This window comes from Manacus candei, unplaced genomic scaffold (genome assembly GCF_025592945.1).
Source record: "Manacus candei isolate 608988 ecotype Guabito, Panama unplaced genomic scaffold, ASM2559294v1 h1tg000230l, whole genome shotgun sequence".
NCBI classification, from domain to species: Eukaryota; Metazoa; Chordata; class Aves; order Passeriformes; family Pipridae; genus Manacus; species Manacus candei.
The window spans coordinates 89350-113219 of record NW_026138278.1 but is presented as its reverse complement, the minus strand read 5'-3'; the positions used below and the strand labels follow the sequence as shown (position 1 = coordinate 113219).

General features: G+C 55.3%; 2 protein-coding genes, 2 long non-coding RNA genes and 2 other non-coding genes across 8 annotated transcripts; 2 read left to right on the top strand and 4 right to left on the bottom strand.

Moving 5' to 3' along the window:
• The first annotated feature begins 428 nt into the window (after window positions 1–428).
• On the top strand, window positions 429–18208 carry IDH3B (isocitrate dehydrogenase (NAD(+)) 3 non-catalytic subunit beta). Of its 2 annotated transcripts, none has more exons than XM_051774842.1 (12): window positions 429–512; window positions 1114–1194; window positions 2986–3084; window positions 3902–4022; window positions 4988–5048; window positions 13230–13362; window positions 14717–14850; window positions 15514–15616; window positions 15890–16036; window positions 16116–16210; window positions 16304–16364; window positions 18047–18208. In XM_051774842.1, exons 1-12 carry the CDS (start codon window positions 480–482, stop codon window positions 18122–18124), a joined length of 1146 nt encoding a protein of 381 aa, XP_051630802.1. In that variant the 5' UTR covers window positions 429–479; the 3' UTR covers window positions 18125–18208. The 2 variants fall into 2 exon arrangements, with proteins under 2 accessions (XP_051630802.1, XP_051630801.1); XM_051774841.1 differs by lacking the exon at window positions 18047–18208 and adding an exon at window positions 16955–17685.
• LOC127464518 (uncharacterized) lies at window positions 5061–12126 on the top strand. The gene is made up of 3 exons (XR_007901415.1): window positions 5061–5397; window positions 5731–6088; window positions 9538–12126. It is a non-coding gene; the product is annotated as an uncharacterized LOC127464518 (long non-coding RNA).
• On the bottom strand, window positions 7214–11681 carry LOC127464521 (uncharacterized). Its single transcript, XR_007901419.1, has 3 exons — window positions 11623–11681; window positions 8278–8328; window positions 7214–7349 (listed from the first exon to the last, which is right to left on the bottom strand). It is a non-coding gene; the product is annotated as an uncharacterized LOC127464521 (long non-coding RNA).
• Window positions 18209–18282: 74 nt separating the features above from the next.
• On the bottom strand, window positions 18283–23673 carry NOP56 (NOP56 ribonucleoprotein). 2 transcript variants are annotated; one of them, XM_051774840.1, is made up of 12 exons: window positions 23655–23673; window positions 23234–23323; window positions 22800–22914; window positions 22571–22732; window positions 21951–22149; window positions 21348–21535; window positions 21119–21270; window positions 20718–20818; window positions 20180–20328; window positions 19642–19763; window positions 19043–19183; window positions 18283–18924 (listed from the first exon to the last, which is right to left on the bottom strand). In XM_051774840.1, the coding sequence occupies exons 3-12, from the start codon at window positions 22873–22875 to the stop codon at window positions 18676–18678; spliced, it is 1539 nt and encodes a 512-aa protein (XP_051630800.1). In that variant the 5' UTR covers window positions 22876–22914; window positions 23234–23323; window positions 23655–23673; the 3' UTR covers window positions 18283–18675. The 2 variants fall into 2 exon arrangements, with proteins under 2 accessions (XP_051630800.1, XP_051630799.1); XM_051774839.1 differs by lacking the exon at window positions 23655–23673 and adding an exon at window positions 23548–23601.
• LOC127464523 (small nucleolar RNA SNORD57) lies at window positions 19253–19321 on the bottom strand. The gene has a single exon (XR_007901421.1). It is a non-coding gene; the product is annotated as a small nucleolar RNA SNORD57 (small nucleolar RNA).
• Window positions 19842–19915, bottom strand: LOC127464524 (small nucleolar RNA SNORD56). Its single transcript, XR_007901422.1, has one exon. It is a non-coding gene; the product is annotated as a small nucleolar RNA SNORD56 (small nucleolar RNA).
• Window positions 23674–23870: the final 197 nt, after the last annotated feature.

Here is a 23870-nt window from a genome sequence, read left to right as displayed (position 1 = left end):
GTGTCCCCGAGGGTCCCTGGGTGTCCTCAAAGGTCCCTGGGTGTCCCCAAAGGTCCCTGGGTGTCCCAAGGGGTCCCGGGGTGTCCCCAAGGATCCCGGGGTGTCCCCAAAGCTCCCAGGGTGTCCCCAGGGGTCCCTGGGTGTCCCCAAAGGTCCTGGGGTGTCCCTGAGGGTCCCAGGGTGTCCCCAAAGATCCCTGGGTGTCCCCAAAGGTCCCGGAGTGTCCCCAAAGGTCTCTGGGTGTCCCCGAGGGTCCCGGGGTGTCCCCAAAGGTCCCGGGGTGTCCCCAAGGGTCCCGGGGGGTCCCCAAAGGTCCCGGGGTGTCCCCAAGGGTCCCGGGGGGTCCCCAAAGGTCCCGGGGTGTCCCGGGGGGTCCCGTCCCCGCAGTGCCTCCCCTGCCCGCCAGGGGGCGCCGCGGAGCGCTCCCGGCCCCGCCCACTGTGGTCACGTGCCGCGCGGTGCATTGTGGGGCCGCAAAGATGGCGGCGCTGGGCGCGAGCCGGGCGGCGGCGGTGAGGGGGGACGGGGGGACAGCGGGGACAGGGGGTCTGCGGGCACGGCGGGCGGCATCGGGGGGCACAGGGGCGGGGGGGGTGGCCGGGGAGAGAGGGGTCGGGCTGTGCGGGTCAGGGGGTCACACCGGCTGTGGGGTCACACCCGGTTTGGGGGGTCGGGCTGGGCTGGGCTGGGGGTCTGTCTGGGCCGGGGGGTGTCACACTGGGCTGGGGTCAAGGTCGGGGCTCTAGGGGTGAAGGGTCCGTCCGGGTCGGAGGGGTCGGTGGGTGGGGGGTGAGGGGTCACTTTGGGGTCAGGGGGTCAGTCTGGGACAGGGTGTAAGGTCAGGGCTGGGGGGTCATTTCGGGGGGGCTGTTCAGGGTGGGGGGATCGGGTTGGGGAGTGTCGGACTTGGGGAGTTGTTAATTTTTTGAGGGGGTTCGGGCTGAGGGTCTACTCACTTTGGGGGTGGCTGGTCCGGGGGTTACTTTGGGCTGGAGGAACATGTGGGGAGTGGGGGGGTGTCAGCCCAGCCTGGGGGGTCGGGGGGTGTTTGGGGATGGGGGGCACCCCCCGACGGGGCTGTCTGACCTCTGACCCTCCCGTGGCCCCCCCCAGGGCCTCCTGCGTGCCCAGAGCCTCGGGGGGTGGAGGGGCCTGAGAACCACGGCCGCCCTCCCACAGATGGCCCAGGCCAAGGTGAGGGGGCAGCGGGGTGGGAATGGGGGTGGGAGTGGGGGATGAGGGGGGAAAAGGGGCTCGGGGGGACCTTCTCCTCCCCACAACTCCCTGACAGGAGGGGGAGCCGGGGGGGTCGGGCTCTGCTTCCAGGGAACAAGGGACAGGACAAGGGGAATGGCCTCGGGCTGTGCTAGGGGAGGGTCAGGTTGGATATGGGGAAATTGCTCCTGGAATTCCTCCTGTCCAGCCCTGGCACAGCTGCCCAGGGCAGGGGGGAGTCCCCAGCCCTGTGGATGTGGCACTTGGGGACATGGTCAGGGGTGGCTTTGGGAGACTGGGGGGTCTCTGAGGCTTTTCCCACCCAGAAGATTCCCTGATCCATGTGCAGAGCTGTTCAGGACGTGAGGGAAGGGCTGAGCCCGGGGTGTCCCCGTGCCCTTGAGCCAGGCCCAGCCCTGCCTGTCCCTCAGCTTTGCCTCCTGGTATTTCCTGGCTGAGAGTGTGAGCTCTGGAAATCTGATCCCAGGATATTAAAGCTCCAAATTTATGACTCCTCTTTCAGTCTCCCCTTGCTCCTTCATTCCCCCTTCCCATGGCCACGTGGAATTCTGGAGTCCCACTGCCTGTCCCCTCGTGTTCTTGTGGGTAAATCCCTGTCCCTGCCTGTGGATCCCTGATGCTGGATCTGGGAGATCCATGTTGGATCCCAGCTCTGAGCAGGGAATTCCGGGCTGAGGAAGGTGGGAGCAGTGGAAGGAGGGTGTCAGGACAGCAGACAGCTCTGGAGGGGGCAGGGGTGGGTGTGGAACGACCCAGGAATTATCTATGGGGCTGATTTGGGTCCTGGGCCACAAAACTCGTGTTTGGCAAAAATCTGTGAGGTTGTGGGAGCTCAGGGGGAGGGGGGAGACTCCCATGGGAAGGGTCAGGAGCACCAGCCCTGCTGGCAGCTCATGGAATCTGCTGGGCACAGGGAGAGGCTATTTCAGGAAGTGCTGCCTGAGGAAAAGGTCTCTGCACTGGCACAGGGTCGGGGTGTCGGGTGTCCCCTGTGCTCAGGTGTCACCCTGGGGTGGCCTCAGGACAGGGCAGAGCAGCACTGGGGGGGTCACACCCCCAATTCGTGGGCAGGTTTGGGCCCTTCCCAGGACATCAAGGGGCTGGAGCGTGTCCAGGGAACGGAGCTGGGGAAGGGGCTGGAGCAACAGGAGCAGCTGGAGCAGCTGGGGGGGCTCAGCCTGGAGAAAAGGAGGCTCAGGGGGGACCTTCTGGCTCTGCAACCCCCCTGACAGGAGGGGGGAGCCGGGGGGGGTCGGGCTCTGTTGCCAGGGAATAAGGGACAGGAGGAGAGGGAACGGCCTCCAGCTGTGCCAGGGGAGGCTCAGGTTGGATACTGGGAAAATTCCTCCTGGAAAGGGCTGTCCAGCCCTGGTACAGGCTGCCCATGGCATGGGGTGATCACCAGCCTTGGAGGGATTTAGGTTGGATAGTGGGGAAATTCCCCCTGGAAAGGGCTGTCCAGCCCTGGCACAGCTGCCCAGGGCAGGGGGGAAGTCTCCATCCCTGGGGGGATTTAACACCCTGTGGATGTGGCACTTGGGGACACAGTCAGGGGTGTCCCTGGCAGTGCTGGGGGCTCAGGGGCTTTTCCAACCCAGCATTCCATGATGCTGTAAGACCCCCGAGCCCTGTGAGCTCGGTGTCCCTGTGCCCACAGCAGATGTGTGCTGTGGGGGGGACATTTTGCCCCTGGTGCAGGTGACCCTCCCCTGGGGGTGCCCTGGCCCTGACCCCCCCGTGTCCCTGCAGTCCCAGAATGCCAAGGCCGAGGGCACGTTCCAGGTGACGATGCTCCCGGGGGATGGAGTAGGCCCGGAGCTCATGCACGCCGTCAAGGAGGTGTTCAAGGTAAGGACCCTGCCCGGGGCAGAGCCCGGCCCCACAGCCCCTCCTGCTGTCCCGGGACAGAGCCCGGCCCCACAGCCCCTCCTGCTGTCCCCAGGACAGAGCCCAGCCCCACAGCCCCTCCTGCTGTCCCGGGACAGAGCCCGGCCCCACAGCCCCTCCTGCTGTCCCCGGGACAGAGCCCGGCCCCACAGCCCCTCCTGCTGTCCCGGGGCAGGGCTGGCACTGCCCGGCATCCCTGGGTGTCCTGGGCCCTGTGTCCTCACTGCCGAACTCGGGGGCACTCGGGAGCAGTCCCTTGTCTGTCACACGAGTCCTGCCCTGCCACGGGTACAGGCAAGGGGCACCATAGCAGTTACACAACTGGAAAACTCCTTCCTGGAAAATTCCTCCTGGAAAGGGCTCTCCAGCCCTGGTACAGGCTGCCCATGGCATGGGGTGGTCACCAGCCTTGGAGGGATTTAGGTTGGATACTGGGAAATTCCCCCTGGAAAGGGCTGTCCAGCCCTGGCACAGCTGCCCAGGGCAGGGGGGAGTCCCCATCCCTGGGGGGATTTAACACCCTGTGGATGTGGCACTTGGGGACATGGTCAGGGGTGGCCTGGGCAGTGCTGGGGGTGTCTCAGAGGTATTTCCCACCCTAAATATTCCACGATTTTATCAGTGTCACTGCTCCACTGAAGCGACCCCGAGGTCCAGGGTCAGCTTTCCATGATCCCAGTTCCCTGAGCGGGGCCTGGCTGGGTCAGGGCTGCCAGACCCCCCTGTCCCGGGCAGTGCCACGTCCCCAGGGGCCCCGGGTGACTCCCCCCTGTGCCAGGCTGCCAGTGTCCCCGTGGTGTTCGACGAGCACCACCTGAGCGAGGTGCAGAACACGGCGTCCGAGGAGAAGCTGGACCGCGTCGTGGACTCCATGAAGGAGAGCAAGGTGGCCCTCATAGGTGAGCTGTGCCCGGGCACACCCGGCACCCTCGGGGCTCAGCCCAGCTCCTGCTGGGAACCCAGAGCCCCCCGGGCAGCCCAGGGGCTCGGGGGGCTCCGTGTCCAACAGCTCGGCCCCCACCCCTGGCTGAGGGGCTGCTGGAGCCCCCCGGGCCCCCCCTCACTGCCCCTGGGGCAGGGCATGTCCCTGTGCTCCGTGTGCTCATCCTGCCCCATGTCCTTGTCCTGCCCCATATCCTCATCCTGCTCCGTGTGCTCTCTTGCCCTTTGTGCTCATCCTGCCCTTTGTGCTCATCCTGCCCTTTGTGTTCATCCTGCCCTTTGTGCTCATCCTACTCCTTGTGTTCATCCTCCTCCATGTCCTCGTCCTGCTCCGTGTGCTCATCCTGCCCTTTGTGCTCATCCTGCCCCTTGTGCTCATCCTGCCCCTTGTGCTCATCCTGCCCTTTGTGCTCATCCTGCTCCTTGTGTTCATCCTGCCCCATGTGCTCTCCTGCCCTTTGTGCTCATCCTACCCCGTGTGCTCATCCTGCCCCATATCCTCATCCTGCCCCGTGTGCTCATTCTGCTTCATGTCCTCATCCTGCCCCATATCCTCATCCTGCTCCATGTGCTCATCCTGCCCCATCTCCTCATCCTGCTCCATGTGTTCATCCTCCTCCACGTCCTTGTCCTGCTCAGTGTGCTCATCATCCTGCCCCATATCCTCATCCTGCCCCATATCCTCATCCTGCTCCATGTGCTCATCCTGCCCCCTATCCTCATCCTGCTCCATGTGCTCATCCTGCCCCCTATCCTCATCCTGCCCCATATCCTCATCCTGCTCCATGTGCTCATCCTGCTCCATGTGCTCATCCTGCCCCATGTCCTTGTCCTGCTCCATGTCCTCATCCTGCTCCATGTCCTTGTCCTGCTCCGTGTCCTTGTCCTGCCCCATATCCTCACCCTGCCCCGTGTCCTGCAGGGAAGATCCACACGCCCATGGAGTACAAGGGAGACCTGGCATCCTATGACATGAGGCTCAGGTGAGGGAGGGCCCTGGCACCTGCCCATGCTGGGGAAGTGTGTTAATTAATAGTTAATGAGCTGCTGGGGAGCAGAAAATCCCGAGGGCCTGGCTGTGGCCTGGAAGCCAAACTCCTGAGGGCCCACGTGTGGCCCTGGGTCAGTGATCCCACTGCCAGGGGGTCCTGGAGAGGGGGGTGGCCCCCAGTGCTCACAGGGGGAATCGCTGGGCAAACCCCGCTAATTAATAATTGATGAGTCATTTATTGGGAAGCAGAAGATCCTGAGGGACCCTCTGTGACCTGGAGCTGTCCCTGGGCACTGTGATCCTCATGCCTTGGGGGTCCTGGATATGGGGCGTGGTCCCCAGTACTGACAGGGAACAATCACTGGGAATGCCCTATTAGTTACTAATTACTAATTACTAATTACTAGTACTGATAGGGAACAATCACTGGGAATGCCCCATTAATTACTAATTATTAATTACTAATTACTGATTGCTAGTACTGATAGGGAACAATCACTGGGAATGCCCTATTAGTTACTAATTATTAATTACTAATTACTAGTACTTATAGGGAACAGTCACTGGGAATGCCCTATTAGTTACTAATTATTAATTACTAATTACTAGTACTTATAGGGAACAGTCACTGGGAATGCCCTATTAATTACTAATTATTAATTACTAATTACTAGTACTGATAGGGAACAATCACTGGGAATGCCCTATTAGTTACTAATTATTAATTACTAATTACTAGTACTGATAGGGAGCAATCACTGGGAATGCCCCATTAATTACTAATTACTGAGTTACTGGGGACACTCACTGAGAAAACCCGATTAATTACTAATTACTGAGTTACTGAGGACAATGACTAGGAAAGCCCTATTACTAATTAATGAGTTTTTGGGGTCAGTCAGTGGGAAAGTCCTGTTAATTAATAATTAATGAGTTATTGGGGGCAATCATTAGGAAAGCCTTATTAATTCCAAATTACTGAGTTATTGGGGACAGTCACTGGGAAAACCCTATTAATTAATAATTAATGAGGTTTTGGGGACAATCATTGGGAAAGCCCTCAATAATTAATTACTGAGTTATTGGGGACAATCACTAGGAAAACCCTATTAATTCCTAATTACTGAGTTATTGGGGTCAGTCACTGGAAAAAACTTATTAATTAATAATTAATGAGTTTTTGGGGGCAATCAGTGGGAAAGTCCTGTTAATTCCTAGTTAATGATTTATGGGGGGCAATCATTAGGAAAGCCCTATTAATTAATAATTACTGAGTTTTTGTGGTCAGTCACTGGGAAACCCCTATTAATTCCTAATTAGTGAGTTGTTGAGGTGATTCACTGGAAAAGCCCTATTAATTCCTAATTATTGAGTTATTGGGGATAATTACTGGATCAATTAATTATTAATTAATAATTAATAAATGGTTGTTAATTAGTAACAAATTAGTTATTGGGGACATTCACTGGGAAAACCCTATTAATTCCTAATTACTTAATTATTTGGGATAATCACTGGATCAATTAATCGATAATTAATTACTAATTATTAATTAGTAATTAATGAGTTATTGGGGACATTCACTGGGAAAGCCCTATTAATTATTAATTAGTGAGTTATTGGGAGCAATCCCTGGGAAAACTCTGTCAATTCCTAATTAATGAGTTTCTGGGGACAATGACTACGAAAGACCTGTTAGTTTCTAATTAATGAGTTAATGGGAGCAATCACAGGGAAAAACCATATTAATTCCTAATAATGAGTTATTGGGGTCAATCAGTGGGAAAGCCCTATTAATTCCTAATTACTGAGCTACTGGGGAGGGTCAGTGGGAAAACCCTATTAATTAATAATTAATGAGTTATTGGGGATAATCAGTAGGAAAGCCCTATTACAATTTAATGAGTTATTGGGGACAGTCAGTGGGAAAACCCTATAAGTAGTAATTAATGAGTTTTTGTGGTCAATTATTGGCTAAACCATCTTAATTACTAATTAATGAGTTTTTGGGAATAATCCCTGGGAAAGCCCTATTAATAATTAATTACTGAGTTTTTGGGGACACTCACTGGGAATACCCTACTAATTAGTAATTAATGAGTTATTGTGGCAATCCATGGGAACGCCCTATTAATTAGTAATTAATGAGTTATTGTGGTCAGTCACTGGGAAACCCCTATTAATTCCTAATTACTGAGTTATTGGGGATAATCACTGGATCAATTAATTAATAATTAATTACTAATTGTTAATTAGTAATTAATAAGTTATTGGGGACATTCACTGGGAAAGTCTTATTAATTCCTAATTACTGAGTTGTTGAGGTGAGTCATTGGAAAAACCCTATTAATTCCTAATTACTGAGTTATTGGGGATAATCACTGGATCAATTAATTAAGAATTATTAAATAATTACTAATTGTTAATTAATAATTAATGAATTATTGGGAACATTCACTGGGAAAGCCCTATAAATTCCTAATTACTTAATTATTTGGGATAATCACTGGATCAATTAATCGATAATTAATTACTAATTGTTAATTAGTAATTAATGAGTTATTGGGGACAATCACTAGGAAAGCCCTATTAATTACTAATTGCGGAGTTATTGGGGTCAGTCACTGGGAAAACTCTGTCAATTCCTAATTAATGAGTTTCTGGGGACAATGACTAGGAAAGACCTATTAGTTTCTAATTAATGAGTTATTGGGGACAATCACAGGGAAAAACCCTAGTAATTCCTAATTACTGAGTTATTGGGGACAATCACAGGGAAAACCCTATTAATTCCTAATAATGAGTTATTGGGGTCAATCAGTGGGAAAGCCCTATTAATTCCTAATTACTGAGCTACTGGGGACAGTCAGTGGGAAAGCCCTCTTAATTAGTAATTAGTGAGTTATTGGGGATAATCAGTAGGAAAGCCCTATTAATTCCTAATTACTGAGATATTGGGGTCAGTCACTGGAAAAAACTTATTAATTCCTAATTAATGAGTTTCTGGGGTCAATCAGTGGGAAAGTCCTGTTAATTCCTAGTTAATGAGTTATGGGGGGCAACCATTAGGAAACCCCTATTAATTAATAATTACTGAGTTATTGTGGACAATCAGTGGGAAAGCCCTTTAATTAGTTATTCCTGAGTTACTGGGGACAGTCACTGGGAAAGCCCTATTAATTCCTAATTAGTGAGTTGTTGAGGTGAGTCATTGGAAAAACCCTATTAATTCCTAATTACTGAGTTATTTGGGATAATCACTGGATCAATTACTTATTAATTAAATAATAATTAATTACTAATTGTTAATTATTAATGAGTTATTAGGGACATTCACTGGGAAAGCCCTATTAATTCCTAATTACTGAGTTATCACTGGATCAATTAATCGATAATTAATTAATAAGTATTAATTAGTAATTAATGAGTTATTGGGAACATTCACTGGGAAAACCCTATTAATTATTAATTAGTGAGTTATTGGGGGCAATCCCTGGGAAAACTCTGTCAATTCCTAATTAATGAGTTACTGGGGACAATGACTAGGAAAGACCTGTTAGTTTCTAATTAATGAGTTAATGGGAGCAATCACAGGGAAAACCCCTGGTAATTCCTAATAATGAGTTATTGGGGACAATCAGTGGGAAAGCCCTCTTAATTAATAATTAACGAGTTATTGGGGATAATCAGTAGGAAAGCCCTATTAATTAATAATTACTGAGATATTGGGGTCAGTCACTGGAAAGAACTTATTAATTCCTAATTAATGAGTTTCTGGGGTCAATCAGTGGGAAAGTCGTGTTAATTCCTAGTTAATGAGTTATGGGGGGCAACCATTAGGAAACCCCTATTAATTAATAATTACTGAGTTATTGTGGTCAGTCAGTGGGAAAGCCCTTTAATTAGTTATTCCTGAGTTACTGGGGACACTCACTGGGAAAGCCCTATTAATTAATAATTAATGAGTTATTGTGGTCAGTCACTAGGAAACCCCTATTAATTCTAATTACTGAGTTATTTGGGATAATCACTGGATCAATTACTTAGTAATTAAATAATAATTAATTACTAATTGTTAATTAGTAATGAATGAGTTATTGGGAACATTCACTGGGAAAGCCCTATTAATTATTAATTAGTGAGTTATTGGGAGCAATCCCTGGGAAAACTCTGTCAATTCCTAATTAATGAGTTTCTGGGGACAATGACTACGAAAGACCTATTAATTTCTAATTAATGAGTTAATGGGAGCAATTACAGGGAAAAACCCTATTAATTCCTAATAATGAGTTATTGGGGTCAATCAGTGGGAAAGCCCTATTAATTCCTAATTGCTGAGCTACTGGGGACAGTCAGTGGGAAAGCCCTCTTAATTAGTAATTAGTGAGTTATTGGGGATAATCAGTAGGAAAACCCTATTACTATTTAATGAGTTATTGGGGACAATCAGTGGGAAAACCCTATAATTAGTAATTAATGAGTTTTTGGGGTCAATCAGTGGGAAATCCCTATTAATTACTAATTAATGAGTTATTGGGTGCAATCATTGGAAAAGCCCTATTAATTATTAATTACTGAGTTATTGTGGCAATCCATGGGAACGCCCTATTAATTCCTAATTAATGAGTTATTGTGGTCAGTCACTGGGAAACCCCTATTAATTCCTAATTACTGAGTTATTGGGGATAATCACTGGATCAATTAATTAATAATCAATTACTAATTGTTAATTAGTAATTAATGACTTATTGGGGACATTCACTGGGAAAACCTTATTAATTACTAATTAATGAGTTATTGTGGTCACTTGGAAACCCCTATTAATTCCTAATTACTGAGTTGTTGAGGTGAGTCATTGGAGAAACCCTATTAATTCCTAATTCCTGAGTTATTGGGGATAATCACTGGATCAATTAATTAAGAATTATTAAATAATTAATAATTGTTAATTAGTAATGAATTAATTATTGGGGACATTCACTGGGAAAGCCCTATTAATTCCTAATTACTTAATTATTTGGGATAATCAGTGGATCAATTAATCGATAATTAATTACTAATTGTTAATTAGTAATTAATGAGTTATTGGGGACATTCACTGTGAACGCCCTATTAATTATTAATTAGTGAGTTATTGGGGGCAATCCCTGGGAAAACTCTGTCAATTCCTAATTAATGATTTACTGGGGACAATGACTAGGAAAGACCTATTAATTTCTAATTAATGAGTTAATGGGAGCAATCACAGGGAAAAACCCCTAGTAATTCCTAATAATGAGTTATTGGGGACAATCACTGGGAAAACCCTGTTAATTCCTAATAATGAGTTATTGGGGACAATCAGTGGGAAAGCCCTATTAATTCCTAATTACTGAGTTACTGGGGACAGTCAGTGGGAAAGCCCTCTTAATTAATAATTAGTGAGTTATTGGGGATAATCAGTAGGAAAGCCCTATTAATTAATAATTACTGAGATATTGGGGTCAGTCACTGGAAAAAACTTATTAATTCCTAATTAATGAGTTTCTGGGGTCAATCAGTGGGAAAGTCGTGTTAATTCCTAGCTAATGAGTTATGGGGGGCAACCATTAGGAAAGCCCTATTGATTAATAATTACTGAGTTATTGGGGACAATCAGTGGGAAAGCCCTATTAATTAGTAATTACTGAGTTACTGGGGACAGTCACTGGGAAAGCCCTATTAATTAATAATTAATGAGTTATTGTGGTCAGTCACTAGGAAACCCCTATTAATTCCTAATTACTGAGTTATTGGGGATAATCACTGGATCAATTACTTATTAATTGAATAATAATTAATTACTAATTGTTAATTAGTAATTAATGAGTTATTAGGGACATTCACTGGGAAAGCCCTATTAATTCCTAATTACTGAGTTTTTTGGGATAATCACTGGATCAATTAGTCGATAATTAATTAATAAGTATTAATTAATAATTAATGAGTTATTGGGGACATTCACTTGGAAAGCCCTATTAATTATTAATTAGTGAGTTATTGGGAGCAATCCCTGGGAAAACTCTGTCAATTCCTAATTAATGAGTTTCTGGGGACAATGACTAGGAAAGACCTATTAATTTCTAATTAATGAGTTAATGGGAGCAATCACAGGGAAAACCCCTAGTAATTCCTAATTACTGAGTTATTGGGGACAATCACTGGGAAAACCCTATTAATTCCTAATAATGAGTTATTGGGGTCAATCAGTGGGAAAGCCCTATTAATTCCTAATTGCTGAGCTACTGGGGACAGTCAGTGGGAAAGCCCTCTTAATTAGTAATTAGTGAGTTATTGGGGATAATCAGTAGGAAAGCCCTATTACTATTTAATGAGTTTTTGGGGTCAATCAGTGGGAAATCCCTATTAATTACTAATTAATGAGTTATTGGGTGCAATCATTGGAAAAGCCCTATTAATTATTAATTACTGAGTTATTGTGGCAATCCATGGGAACGCCCTATTAATTCCTAATTAATGAGTTATTGTGGTCAGTCACTGGGAAACCCCTATTAATTCCTAATTACTGAGTTATTGGGGATAATCACTGGACCAATTAATTAATAATTAATTACTAATTGTTAATTAGTAATGAATGAGTTATTGGGAACATTCACTGGGAAAGCCCTGTTAATTCCTAATTAATGAGATATTGTGGTCAGTCCCTGGGAAACCCCTATTAATTCCTAATTAGTGAGTTGTTGAGGTGAGTCATTGGAAAAACCCTATTAATTCCTAATTCCTGAGTTATTGGGGATAATCACTGGATCAATTAATTAAGAATTATTAAATAATTACTAATTGTTAATTAGTAATGAATGAGTTATTGGGGACATTCACTGGGAAAACCCTATTAATTCCTAATTACTGAGTTATTTGGCATAATCACTGGATCAATTAATCGATAATTAATAAGTATTAATTAGTAATTAATGAGTTATTGGCAACATTCACTTGGAAAGCCCTATTAATTATTAATTAGTGAGTTATTGGGAGCAATCCCTGGGAAAACTCTGTCAATTCCTAATTAATGAGTTTCTGGGGACAATGACTACGAAAGACCTATTAGTTTCTAATTAATGAGTTAATGGGAGCAATCACAGGGAAAACCCCTAGTAATTCCTAATAATGAGTTATTGGGGACAATCACAGGGAAAACCCTGTTAATTCCTAATAATGAGTTATTGGGGTCAATCAGTGGGAAAGCCCTATTAATTCCTAATTGCTGAGCTACTGGGGACAGTCAGTGGGAAAGCCCTCTTAATTAGTAATTAGTGAGTTATTGGGGATAATCAGTAGGAAAACCCTATTACTATTTAATGAGTTATTGGGGACAATCAGTGGGAAAACCCTATAATTAGTAATTAATGAGTTTTTGGGGTCAATCAGTGGGAAATCCCTATTAATTACTAATTAATGAGTTATTGGGTGCAATCATTGGAAAAGCCCTATTAATTATTAATTACTGAGTTATTGTGGCAATCCATGGGAACGCCCTATTAATTCCTAATTAATGAGTTATTGTGGTCAGTCACTGGGAAATTCCTATTAATTCCTAATTACTGAGTTATTGGGGATAATCACTGGATCAATTAATTAATAATCAATTACTAATTGTTAATTAGTAATTAATGAGTTATTGGGGACATTCACTGGGAAAACCTTATTAATTACTAATTAATGAGTTATTGTGGTCACTGGGAAACCCCTATTAATTCCTAATTACTGAGTTATTGGGGATAATCACTGGATCAATTAATTAAAAATTATTAAATTAGTAATTAATTAGTAATGAATGAGTTATTGGGGACATTCACTGGGAAAGCCCTATTAATTACTGATTACCGAGTTATTGAGGATAATCACTGGAAAAGCCCTATTAATTGATAATTACTGAGCTATTGTGGACAATCATTGGGAAAGCCCTATGAATTGATAATTAGTGAGTTATTGGGTGCAATTACTGGGAAGTCCCTGTTAATTACTCATAACTCAGTGTGACCCTGCCCAGAGTGACCCTGCCCAGAGTGACCCTGCCCAGAGTGACCCTGCCCAGTGTGACCCTGCTGGGTGTGACCCTGCCCGTTGTGACCCCACTGCCCCGGGGTCCCGGGGGTGCCCCCGTGTCCCAGCCCAGCCCTGCCCTCCCTGCCAGGCGGAAGCTGGACCTGTTTGCCAACGTGGTGCACGTGAAGAGCCTGCCCGGGTACCAGACCCGGCACAACAACCTGGACCTGGTGATCATCCGCGAGCAGACCGAGGGCGAGTACAGCTCCCTGGAGCACGAGGTGGGCACTGCCGGGCTGGGCAATCGGGGTGGGCAATCGGGGTGGGCAATCGGGGTGGGCACTGCCGGGGTGGGCAATCGGGGTGGGCAATCGGGGTGGGCAATCGGGGTGGGCACTGCCGGGGTGGGCAATCGGGGTGGGCACTGACCAGGGTGGGCACTGCCGAGGTGGGCACTGCTGGGGTGGGCACTGCCCGGGGCCAGGAGCCAGCCTGGCACAGCCGGGAATGGCCAGCCTGGAGAAGAGAAGGCTCCAGGGAGACCTTGGAGCCACTTGCAGGGCCTAAAGGGGCTCCAGGAGAGCTGGAGAGGGACTGGGGACAAGGCCTGGAGGGACATGTGTTCCCAGTGCCAGAGGGCAGGGATAGATGGGATATTGGGCAGGAATTCCTGGCTGGGAGGGTGGGGAGGCCCTGGAATGAATTTCCCAGAGAAGCTGTGGCTGCCCCTGGATCCCTGGGAGTGTCCAAGCCCTGGGGTAGTGGAAGGTGTCCCTGGGTGAGGCTGGATGAGCTCTTGGTTCTCTCCAACCCAACCCATCCCATGATTCCCTGATTCCATGCTGAGCACAGTGTGGAAGCGCCTGGAGCAGCAGTGATGGAATTACAGGAGGTTTTAGGGACATGAACACACCCAGCCCCAGTGAGGATGGGGGGGCTGCAGGAGAAAAAAGGGACATGGATGTTGTCCTGGGTCAACCCCAGCCCTCAGTACCCCCCTCTCCCTCCCCTGGGGGAGGAGAACAAGAAAGAAAAGGTGAACGTGGGTTGGGATAAGAAAAATTTAATAATTGAAACAAAATAATAAGAGCAGCAATACTAATGCTAACTACTAGTACTAAAATATCAGTCAGTCAGTCAGTACTAAAATATAAATATTGTTAATACAATTATAATATACATACAAGAATAATACAGACAATGATACATTATACATAATAAATTACATAAATGCAATATAATAAATACAGTGATAAGGAGAGGGAGATGAACAGACCCCGGGTGGAACAAGTGATGCCCAGTCACTCTCCCACCACCCCCTGACCAGTGCCCAGCAGTAACTGCCTCCCAGTTTCTGTCCTGGGCAGGACATTCTGTGAGCTGGGACCCCTTTGGCCAGTCCTCCCCCAAATTCTCATGCCCTGGCAGAAGGGGGGGCACTGAAATGTCCTTAATTTGGGGCGAGCAACCCCCAGGACATCTGCCTGTTGCCATCATCATCCTCACCCTAAATCCCAGCTCCTGGGGACAGAACTCTGTCCAGCCCGAGCCAGGGGGGTGCTGGGGACCTGCTGGGGGGGTTGTGCTGTGTGTGACCCCCCGTGTGCCCCCCTGTGTGCCCCCCTGTGCCCCCAGAGTGTGAAGGGGGTGATCGAGTGCCTGAAGATCATCACCCGCGCCAAGTCCCAGCGCATCGCCAAGTTCGCCTTCGACTACGCCACCAAGAAGGGCCGGGCCAAGGTCACAGCCGTGCACAAGGCCAACATCATGTGAGTGCCTGGGGACACCACTGTCCCCTGGGGCCTGGGACACCCCTGGGGTCCCCTCTGTGGTGTGTGGTGGCAGCGGTGTCAGGGCCTGCAGGGAGCGGGACACGGCTCTGGGGCTGAGCAGGTACCGATGACTGGGGTCGGTGCAGCAGCTCCAGAACAAAGCTGTCCTCTCCCCCCTGGGGACAGCCCAAGCTCTGACAGGGAGGTCATGGATGCTCCCGTGACTTGGGGTGCCGTGTGTGAGCAGTCAGTTCCTTTCCCAGTTTGCCATGTGGGAATCTGACGGTGTGCATTAACTGACCAAACCTGGAATTAGCACCTTCCTGGTGTAAATTCCTGCCAGCTGTGCTTACCTCAAGTTCCTGCCCTGCTGCTTTATCTCCTGGGAGGTTCCTTTTGTGGCCTTGACAGTGCTTGAGACAGGAAATTGTGCTCTCCAAGTCCCTCCAGGTGTGTTTACCTGGCACAAACCACATTCCTCTCAGAGGTGGCAGAAAGGGAGAGAGGGGCTGGGTGGGAAGGAACAAAGCAGCACCAGAAGCCCCAACTCTTATCACAGACCCCAGTTCCAGTTGGGCACCTGCCGTTCCTGTTGGACCCCTGGTGCTGTAAGCATTCCCCTGTTTCCCACCAACCCTTCCTGGTGTTTGCCCTCTGCAGGAAGCTGGGGGACGGGCTGTTCCTGCAGTGCTGTAAGGAGGTGGCAGAGCTGTACCCCAAGATCAAATTCGACACCATGATCATCGACAACTGCTGCATGCAGGTGAGCCCCCAAACCTGAGCCCTCCTGCACCACCCACTGCTGCTCCCCCAGGAGCTGGAACCCTGAAAGCTGCACCTGGACCCTTGCCCTGTCCCTCCATCCCTTGTCCAAACCCCTCTCCAGCTCTCCTGGAGCTCTGTCAGGCTCTGGAGGAGACCTTGGAGCTCACCCAGCCCCCCAGGCCCCCCCGTGTTCTGCCCCCCTGCCCTGTCCCAGGGTGGGTTGAGCTGCCCCCAGGCGTGCAGGGCCTCACGTGCCCCCCGTGCCCCCCAGCTGGTGCAGAACCCGTACCAGTTCGACGTGCTGGTGATGCCCAACCTGTACGGGAACATCGTGGACAACCTGGCGGCGGGGCTGGTGGGCGGCGCGGGCGTCGTGCCCGGGGAGAGCTACAGCGCCGAGTACGCCGTGTTCGAGCTGGTGAGCTGGGCTGGGGGCTGGGGGGCCTGGGGACACCGAGGGGGGCACGGGGCCCCTCACCCTGGCCTCTGTCCCGCAGGGTGCCCGGCACCCCTTCGCCCAGGCCGTGGGCAGGAACATCGCCAACCCCACGGCCATGCTGCTGTCGGCCTCCAACATGCTGCGGCACCTCAAGTACGTGCTGGGCTGGGCCTGGGGGCTGCTGGGGGGCTGCAGGGGGGCTGCTGGGGGCTGCTGGGGGCTGACCCACTGCCCTCCCCTCTCCAGCCTGGAACACCACTCCAACGTGATCTCGGACGCGGTGAAGAAGGTGATCAAAGGCGGCAAAGTGAGTGTGGAGCGGGGGTCGGGCAGGGCGGGGCTCTGTCACCGTGCGGTGTCACCGTGCCCTGTCACACTGCTCTGTGTCCTGGGCGGGGCTCTGGCTCCTCTCCTCTCTTCAGCTGCAATTCCAGCTCCTCTCCCAGCAGGGATTCCAGCGCCTCTTCTCTTCTAGCTGGAATTCTGCCTCCTCTCTCCAGCTGGAATCCTGGCTCCTTTCCTCTTTCCAGCTGGAATCCTGGCTGCTCTCCTCTCCTCTCTCCTGCACTTGTCCCCGGGGTCATGTGCTGGCAAGGGAGGGACCTCTGGCAGGGCTGGGGGACCCTCAATGGCCTTCTCCCCACCCTGGGTCCTGGCAGGGTGCTTGAGGGACCCTCTGTGACCCCCATCCCCACCCCAGGTCCTGTCAGGGCTGGGGGACCCTCCATGGCCTTTTCCCCACCCCAAGTCCTAGCCAGGCGCTCAAGGGCCCCTCCATGGCTCCATCCCCAGGGCACTCGAGGGGCTCCTCTCTCTCCTCTCCTGTCCCTCCGGGAGCTGTTTCCCTCGTTCACCAGCAGTTTCCCCGTTTCTCCCCTCCCTGTGTTGGATTTGCAGGTCCGGACTCGGGACTTGGGCGGTTACTCCACCACCTCCGACTTCGTCAAGTCCGTCATTGACAACCTGCACCCCCACTACGGGGCTTAGGCCCCCCGGCAGCCCCACAGCGCCTCGGCCCCCAACCCCTCTCCCCAGCCCCGGCCCAGCTGCCCCAGCCCCCCCGGGAGAAGGGGGGGCTCCCCCCTGCCCAGCCCAGTACCTCCAGTAACCCCGTGCCCCCAGTCCCAGTTCCCCCAGTAGGGATGGCTCCATGGGAGGCCAGGGCGGATCTCAGGGGCCATTGGGGTGACAGGGGGGACGGGGCAGTGCCCCAAACGCACAGGCAGCTTCCAGGGACATTGGGACCACCAGTACTGTGGGACCACCATTCCATGGCCCCTCGTGACTACGGGACCACCATTCCCATGGGACCCCCGTCACTGTGGGACCACCATTCCCATGAAGCTTTAAGCAATAAACAGGACCACAGGGCTCCCCCACCCTCCTTCCCCTCGTCTGCTGCTGGCACAGGGACAGGGGGCCCTGTGGCTCCTGGGACCACCAGCCATGGTGCCACCCTGGGGGTCCTGGTGGCTCCTGGGACCAGGGACCAGCCCCAGTGTGAGCCCAGGGGTCCCTGTGGCTCCTGGGGTTGCTGTGGGGTGGGAGCTGGGCTGTCATTGTGCTGTGCTCTGTAACTCCTGCTTGCTAATAAAGGGTCCAACGCTTCCCTCCGGCCCGGGGGGTCACAGCCTGGGGGGTGCTGGGCTGGGGGGAGAGGGGGGCTCAGCCTCAGCTCCCCCCATCCCCTCCTGAGGAGCAGCTCTGCCTGGGGAGGGGCTGCTCTGCAATAGGGGGGCAGTGCTGGAACCAGTCTACAGTTTCTGTGGGCACCCAGTTTGGGGTGTCTGATGCCCCCCACCTTCTGTGGGGCATGGGGGGGCTTCAGCCTCTCCCTGTGTCCCCACAGCTCCCCCTCCAGCCCCCGGGGTGCAGGGACAGTCTGGGGGCTGCCGAGGGCCCCTGTCCCACGGCGGCACTGCCCAGGCTGGGGCTGGGGGTCCCTTTGCCGGGGTCCCTCCCCCCCCTAACCCTCCCCTCTCCTTGCAGGTGCGCACGGCGGACATGGGGGGCTACTCCACCTCCCTGGATTTCACCCAGGCCGTGATAGCTGCCCTGGAGGGGTAGTGCCCGGGGTGGTGCCCACCCGGCTCCTGCCCTGCCCACCTGGTAAATCACTCCTTCCCTCCAATAAAGTGGCCTCAGGCGTGACCACGGTGCCATCGTGTCCCTGTGCCAGAGGGGAGAGCGAGGGCACCCCCTGGCACACACCAGGACAGGAGGGATACACAACAACCTCAGCCCTTTATTGGGGCCTGGTCAGCCCGAGCAGGTCCTGCCCCCTGCATGGCTCGGGGGGGGGGACAGGGGCACACACAGCCCAAGCCCCCCAGGGCAGGGGACACAGCCCAGGGACACCCCACGTGCACCCAAACCCCCCGGGGAAGGGACACGGGGGGCTGGGGCAACACTGTAAGGCACAGCCCAGGGGCTGCCGGTGCCCAAAGGACTCACCCAGGCCCTCAGGGGCCACAACTCGTTCAGTGTGGCCACTGTGCCACAGGACACACCCAGAACACTGCAGGGACACAGCAAGGGGCCACCCCGAGCTCCTCCTGTCCCTCAATCTCTCAGTCCGTCTGTCCGTGTGCTGGAGCTCCTGCTCCAGCCCCTGCTCCCTAATCCTCCTCCAAGTCCTGGGCCACTGCCTTCTTCTTCTTCTTCTTTTTCTTCTTCTTCTCCTCCTCCTCCTCCAGCCCGGGCTCCACTGTGAGTTTCCTTTTCTTCTTGGGCAGGGGCTGCTCCTCCTCCTCCTCCTCCTCCAGCCCATTCTCCTCAGGCTCAGCCTCTGGCTCAGCCTCTGGCTCTGACTCCTCCACCTGCTGCTTCTTCTTTTTCTTCTTCTTCTTGGCCCCCACATCGTTCTCCTGATGGGAGACCCAGGGTCAGGGGAAGCTCTGCCCCCCATCCTGCCTCACCCACCCTGTGGGGTCCGGGCAACCCCACAGCTCCCCATGAGGGTCCCACCCCCAGCCCCCTCCTCACCTCTGTCTCCATCACCGAGTTCTCCTCCTTTGCCTCCTCGGCCGCCGCTGCCAGGGCCTCCAGCCGCCGCTTCTCCCGCTTCTTCTTCTTCTTCTCCTTCTTCTCCTGCCTCCTCTTCACCTCAGCCACCACCTCGTTGGCCTGGGGGACACATGGGGGGCATCAGCGTGGGGAGGGTCCCAGGGCCCGTCTCCACCCCCGGCACTGGTCGGATCAGACTCATTAAATCAGTCTTTTGCCTCCACAGCGGGTCAGGTTGGCACAGTGACATCACCTCCGACACAGGCCCTCACCATCATCCTCACACCTCACCACTATCACCGCCTCCTCCACCCCCCAGCACGTTCACCTCCCTCTCCATCCCCCCAGCACGTTCACCTCCCTCTCCATCCCCCCAGCACGTTCACCTCCCTCTCCATCCCCCCAGCACTTCTTTCCACATCCCTGTCCATCCCCCCCCACTCCACCCCTCCCCGCAGTCTCACCTCCACCTTCTTCCTCCCCCCAGTACCTCACCCCCACCGTCTCCTCCATCATTCCTACCCCTCTTCTTCACCCCCAGCACCCCCACCCCTCACAGCCCCCCAACACCCGCTCACCTCCACCACGGCCTCCTTCATCACCTCCAGGTTCTTCCGGGGGGGCTCCCCGGTCTCGTAGAAGGCCAAGCGCTCCTCCACCTGCTCCCGCAGCTTGTCCCCGAACACGCTGGTGGGGACCTCTGGGGGAGGGCAGGGAGGGGACAGGGTCAGCCCCCTCCTGCACCCTGAACCCCACAGGCCCCCTGCGCCCCCCGGCTCTGCTCAGCCCAACGGAGTCACCATTCACACGGGTGTGAGATGCTGCTGACGAAAAATGGAACCATCACGGCAGAGCAGCCCCGAACCTGATCCCAGCTGTGCCCCTGAGAAGCAGTTGATGCACGAGGTGACAGTGTCCCCCATGCCCCCCGACCCACCCGAGAAGCAGTCGATGTGGGAGGCGATGGTGCCCTTGTTGGCAGGTCTGTCCCACCCCCTGTGCCCCCCGTGCCCCTGACCCACCCGAGAAGCAGTCGATGCAGGAGGTGACAGTGCCCTTGCTGGCAGGTCTGTCCCACCCCCTGTGCCCCCTGTGACCCCCGTGCCCCCGACCCACCCGAGAAGCAGTCGATGCGGGAGGCGATGGTGCACTTGTTGGCCAGGTACCGCGAGATGCGCCCCTTGTTCTTGGCGGCCGCTCTCCCGATGAAGGTGGAGTGGAAGATGAGCCCGTACTTGGGGGTGTTCCCGCGTGTCTTCAGAGCCCTGCAAGGGGCCGGGGGCGTCAGGGACCCCCAGACAGAGCCCCCACTCACCCCCTCCGCCAGCAGCACCCACTTTGCCCACGGGACAGCCCCTTCTGTCAGCCCCCCGGGTGTGACAGCCCCTTCTGTCAGCCCCCCGGGTGTGACAGCCCCTTCTGTCAGCCCCCCGGGTGTGACAGCCCCTTCTGTCAGCCCCCCGGGTGTGACAGCCCCCGGGACAGCCCCCTCCCCTCCCCTGGCCCCCCCAGCCCCGCTGACCTCGGGGAGCCCCGGGCTGGCCCCGCAGCCGCGGTGGTCGCTCAGACTGGGCCCGGCTGCTCACCCCCGCCAGCCCCGGCGCGTCACAGCCGCGGCCCCGGCCCCGCCATCACCGCGACCACCCGGCGGTACCTGAACAGGGCCTTCTCGGCCCCCAGGATCTGCACCGTCGACGCCGGGTACTTGGCCAGGTTCGTCAGGCTGCCGGCGTGAGAGATGAGCCGGGCACCCACCTGGGGGGCACCACAGGGGTTAGGGCTGCCACAGCCCCACAGCCCACCCAGGGACACACAGATCACCCAGGGCACACATGCAGCTCCCCACAGAGCACACAGAGTCCCCCCTCCCTCCCCCCAGGGCACCCAGAGTCCCCCTCAGGTCACACAGCCCACCCCAGGGCACACAGAGCCCCCCCAGGCCAGGGATCAGCAGTGAGGTGTCAGCAGCTCTGCTCAGTGGATTGACAGATTCACTCTGACATCATCTCCGTGGCCGAGGGGTCCCGGGGGTCCCAGGGGTCCCAGGACACTCACCACCTCCCCGATGAGGGCAGACAGGCTGGGGGCCACCTGGCTCATCTTGGAGCGCAGGTACTCCTGCAGCCCCCGCCGGTACTCGGACAGCGAGATCACGCGGCGCGAGAAGCTCTCGATGTTGATGAGGTCCAGGGGGGAGATGTCCATCCCTGGGGGGGCACGGGGTGAGCTGCAGCCGTGATCCCATAGCCGTGACCGCCCCCGTGCCCCCCAGAGCCCCCCTCACCCATGGAGGAGCGCGAGGCCTCCAGGATGGCCTGGGCCTTGGCGCTGTCCATGACGATCTCCTCCAGCCCCTGCAGGCTCTCCTCGCTCAGCTCCCGCCGGTTCCCGATGAATTTGGCCACCCGGCAGTACATGGAGTTGTCGGGGACGATCTTGATCAGCTCGGGGAAGTGGTACCCGTACCACTCCCTGCGGGACAGGGACGGGCTCAGCGCTCACACCCGGACCCACGGCCCCCCCATGGCCCTGTGTCCCCCCATGTCCCCCCCAAGGCCCTGAGTCCCCTCAGGTCCCCCCCATGTCCCCGTGTCCCCCCATGTCCCCCCCCCATGTCCCCGTGTCCCCCCATGTCCCCCCCATGTCCCCGTGTCCCCCCATGTCCCCCCATGTGTGTCCCCATGTCCCCCCCATGTCCCTGTGTCCCCCCAGGTCCCCCCCGTGTCCCCGTGTCCCCTCAGGTCCCCGCCATGGCCCGTGGCCCGGCTGGTGGCCCCGAGGGCTGTGCTGTTGCTCCCCGGTCTGTACAGGCGGCCGGAGCAGCAGCTGCCTGCGGTAAGCGAGGGGAGACGGGACCCCCGGACCCCCCAGACCCCTCCCCGCTCACCGGACGCGCATGGAGAAGGTGTTGATGTCCTTGTCCAGCTGGTCCAGCAGGCTGATGGACTGGATGATCATGTTGTCCACACGGTGCACGTTGAACTTCACCTTGGCCCGGGAGTAGCTGTGGCCGAGCCCCAGCTGGGCCTTGGCCGCCGACTGCGCCGTGAGGCCCCGCACCAGCGCCGGGAAGTGCAGCCGGATCCCTGCGGGACATGGGTCACCGGGGGGGCAGGGGTCACCAGGGGGTCAGGGGTCACCAGGGGGGTCAGGGGTCACCAGGGGGGTCAGGAGTCACACAATGTGGGAACTGAGCTATGACCATGTAGGACCCAGACATCACCAGGCAGAGAAAAGGGGTCACTGCGGGGGGACAGGGATGACCCCATGCAGGGTAGAGGGGTGTCAGACCCCATGCAGGGCAGAGGGGCGTCACAGGTGTCACCACGTGGGGGACAGAGGGCTCGTCACATGGGGACAGGGAGGGGACAGAGGTGCCACCACACGGTGACAGAGGTGTCACTGTGTGTGGCTCAGGGCCAGGCCCAGGGCCAGCCCCCAGCACACCCCCGATGGCCCCCCCAGCCCCATGCCAGCCCCCCCGGGGTGTCCCCCGTCCCCACTCACCCCGCATGAGCTCAGCCACGACGCCCCCGGTCTGGCACTGCACCCCCAGCTCCTCCTGCACGGCCGCCCCCATCTTGGCGTCGCCCACCCCCAGCACCACCTTCTTCCTCTTGGGGGGCAACGCCGTGTCCAGCAGCAGCCGCAGGTCCTCGTGCAGGACCCCTGCGGGACATCGGGGGGTCAGGGGGGGCCGCGGGAGGGTCACTGTGCCCCCCAGACCCCAACTCACCCTCGGACACGGCGTTCATGTTCTCCAGGGCGCTCTGCGCCGACCGGAACGGCGAGAACGCCACGAGCTTCACCATGTTGTGGAACTTGCCGATCGTGAGGACACTGTCCTCCACCTGGGCAGGGGGACACGGCCAGGGCCGGGGGGCCGGGCACCGGGGTCATCCGGGAGGCGGGAACGCCCCGGGTGCGACCCCCGGCACACGGACCGCTCCCCCCGCACGGAGTCAGCTCCTCCCCGCGGGTCCCCCCAATCCCGACCCAATCCCTTCCGTTCCCGGCCCCCCCGCTGCCCGTTCCCGTTATACACCGCTCCCGTTATACACCGCTCCCGTTCCTCCCCGCCCCCCTCCTCGCTCCTGTTCCCGTTCTCATTCCCGTTCCCGTTCCCCGCCCCGTTCCCTCTGTCCCGCTGTCCCCGCTCCCGCCCCGTACCTGCGGCAGCTGCAGCCCGATCTCCTCCACCTCGCGCACGGCGAACAGCGCGTACCCGGCCGCATGTTCGAACAGCACGTGCAGCAGCACCTGCGGCGGCACCGGGGGCCGCGCTCACCGGGGGCCGCGCTCACCGGGGGCCGCGCTCACCGGGGGCTCCGCCGGGCCCGCGCCCCCCCCGCCCTGAGCCCGCCGCTCCCCCCGTCCCGGCCCCGCTCCCCGCCATCCCGGTGCGGCCCCGCGGCCCCCCGGCCCCGCCCGTCCCCGCCCGTCCCCGATGCCGCTGGATGCGGCGCGGCCCCCCCGGCCCTCACCATCCTCCTCCTCCTGCCGCCGCCGCCGCCAGGAAATGCCGCCCCGACACAGACCGGAACCCCGCCCCCTTCCGCCGCCCCCAATCAGCGCCCGCGCCCCGACCCACCGCCAATCACCGCAGGGGTGTCCCTGATGGATCCGCCCCGCAGCCAATCAGATTGAGGACGGGGAGGTCCCGCCTTCCTTTGCCGCTCCTGCCAATCAGACTCGGGAAGAGGCGTTTCGTCCCGCCCTTTCCTGCGCGTGGGCCAATGGGAGCCGCCGCCCGCGCCAGCCCCGCCTCTTCCCGCGCTGTTCCATGCGCGCGCGGCCGCACGTGGCG

Bases quoted from the DNA above. Each gene is read 5' to 3' on its own strand.
- IDH3B (XM_051774841.1), top strand. From the start codon at position 480: ATGGCGGCGCTGGGCGCGAGCCGGGCGGCGGCG. The intron at 4,023-4,987 runs GTGAGCTGTGCC...CGTGTCCTGCAG, and splicing joins GAGCAAGGTGGCCCTCATAG to GGAAGATCCACACGCCCATG. The intron at 15,617-15,889 runs GTGAGCCCCCAA...CGTGCCCCCCAG, and splicing joins TCGACAACTGCTGCATGCAG to CTGGTGCAGAACCCGTACCA.
- NOP56 (XM_051774839.1), bottom strand. The intron at 21,536-21,950 runs GTGAGCGGGGAG...CCTGTCCCGCAG, and splicing joins ACCTTCTCCATGCGCGTCCG to GGAGTGGTACGGGTACCACT. The intron at 19,764-20,179 runs GTGGGTCGGGGG...GCCCTCCCCCAG, and splicing joins CCGCATCGACTGCTTCTCGG to AGGTCCCCACCAGCGTGTTC.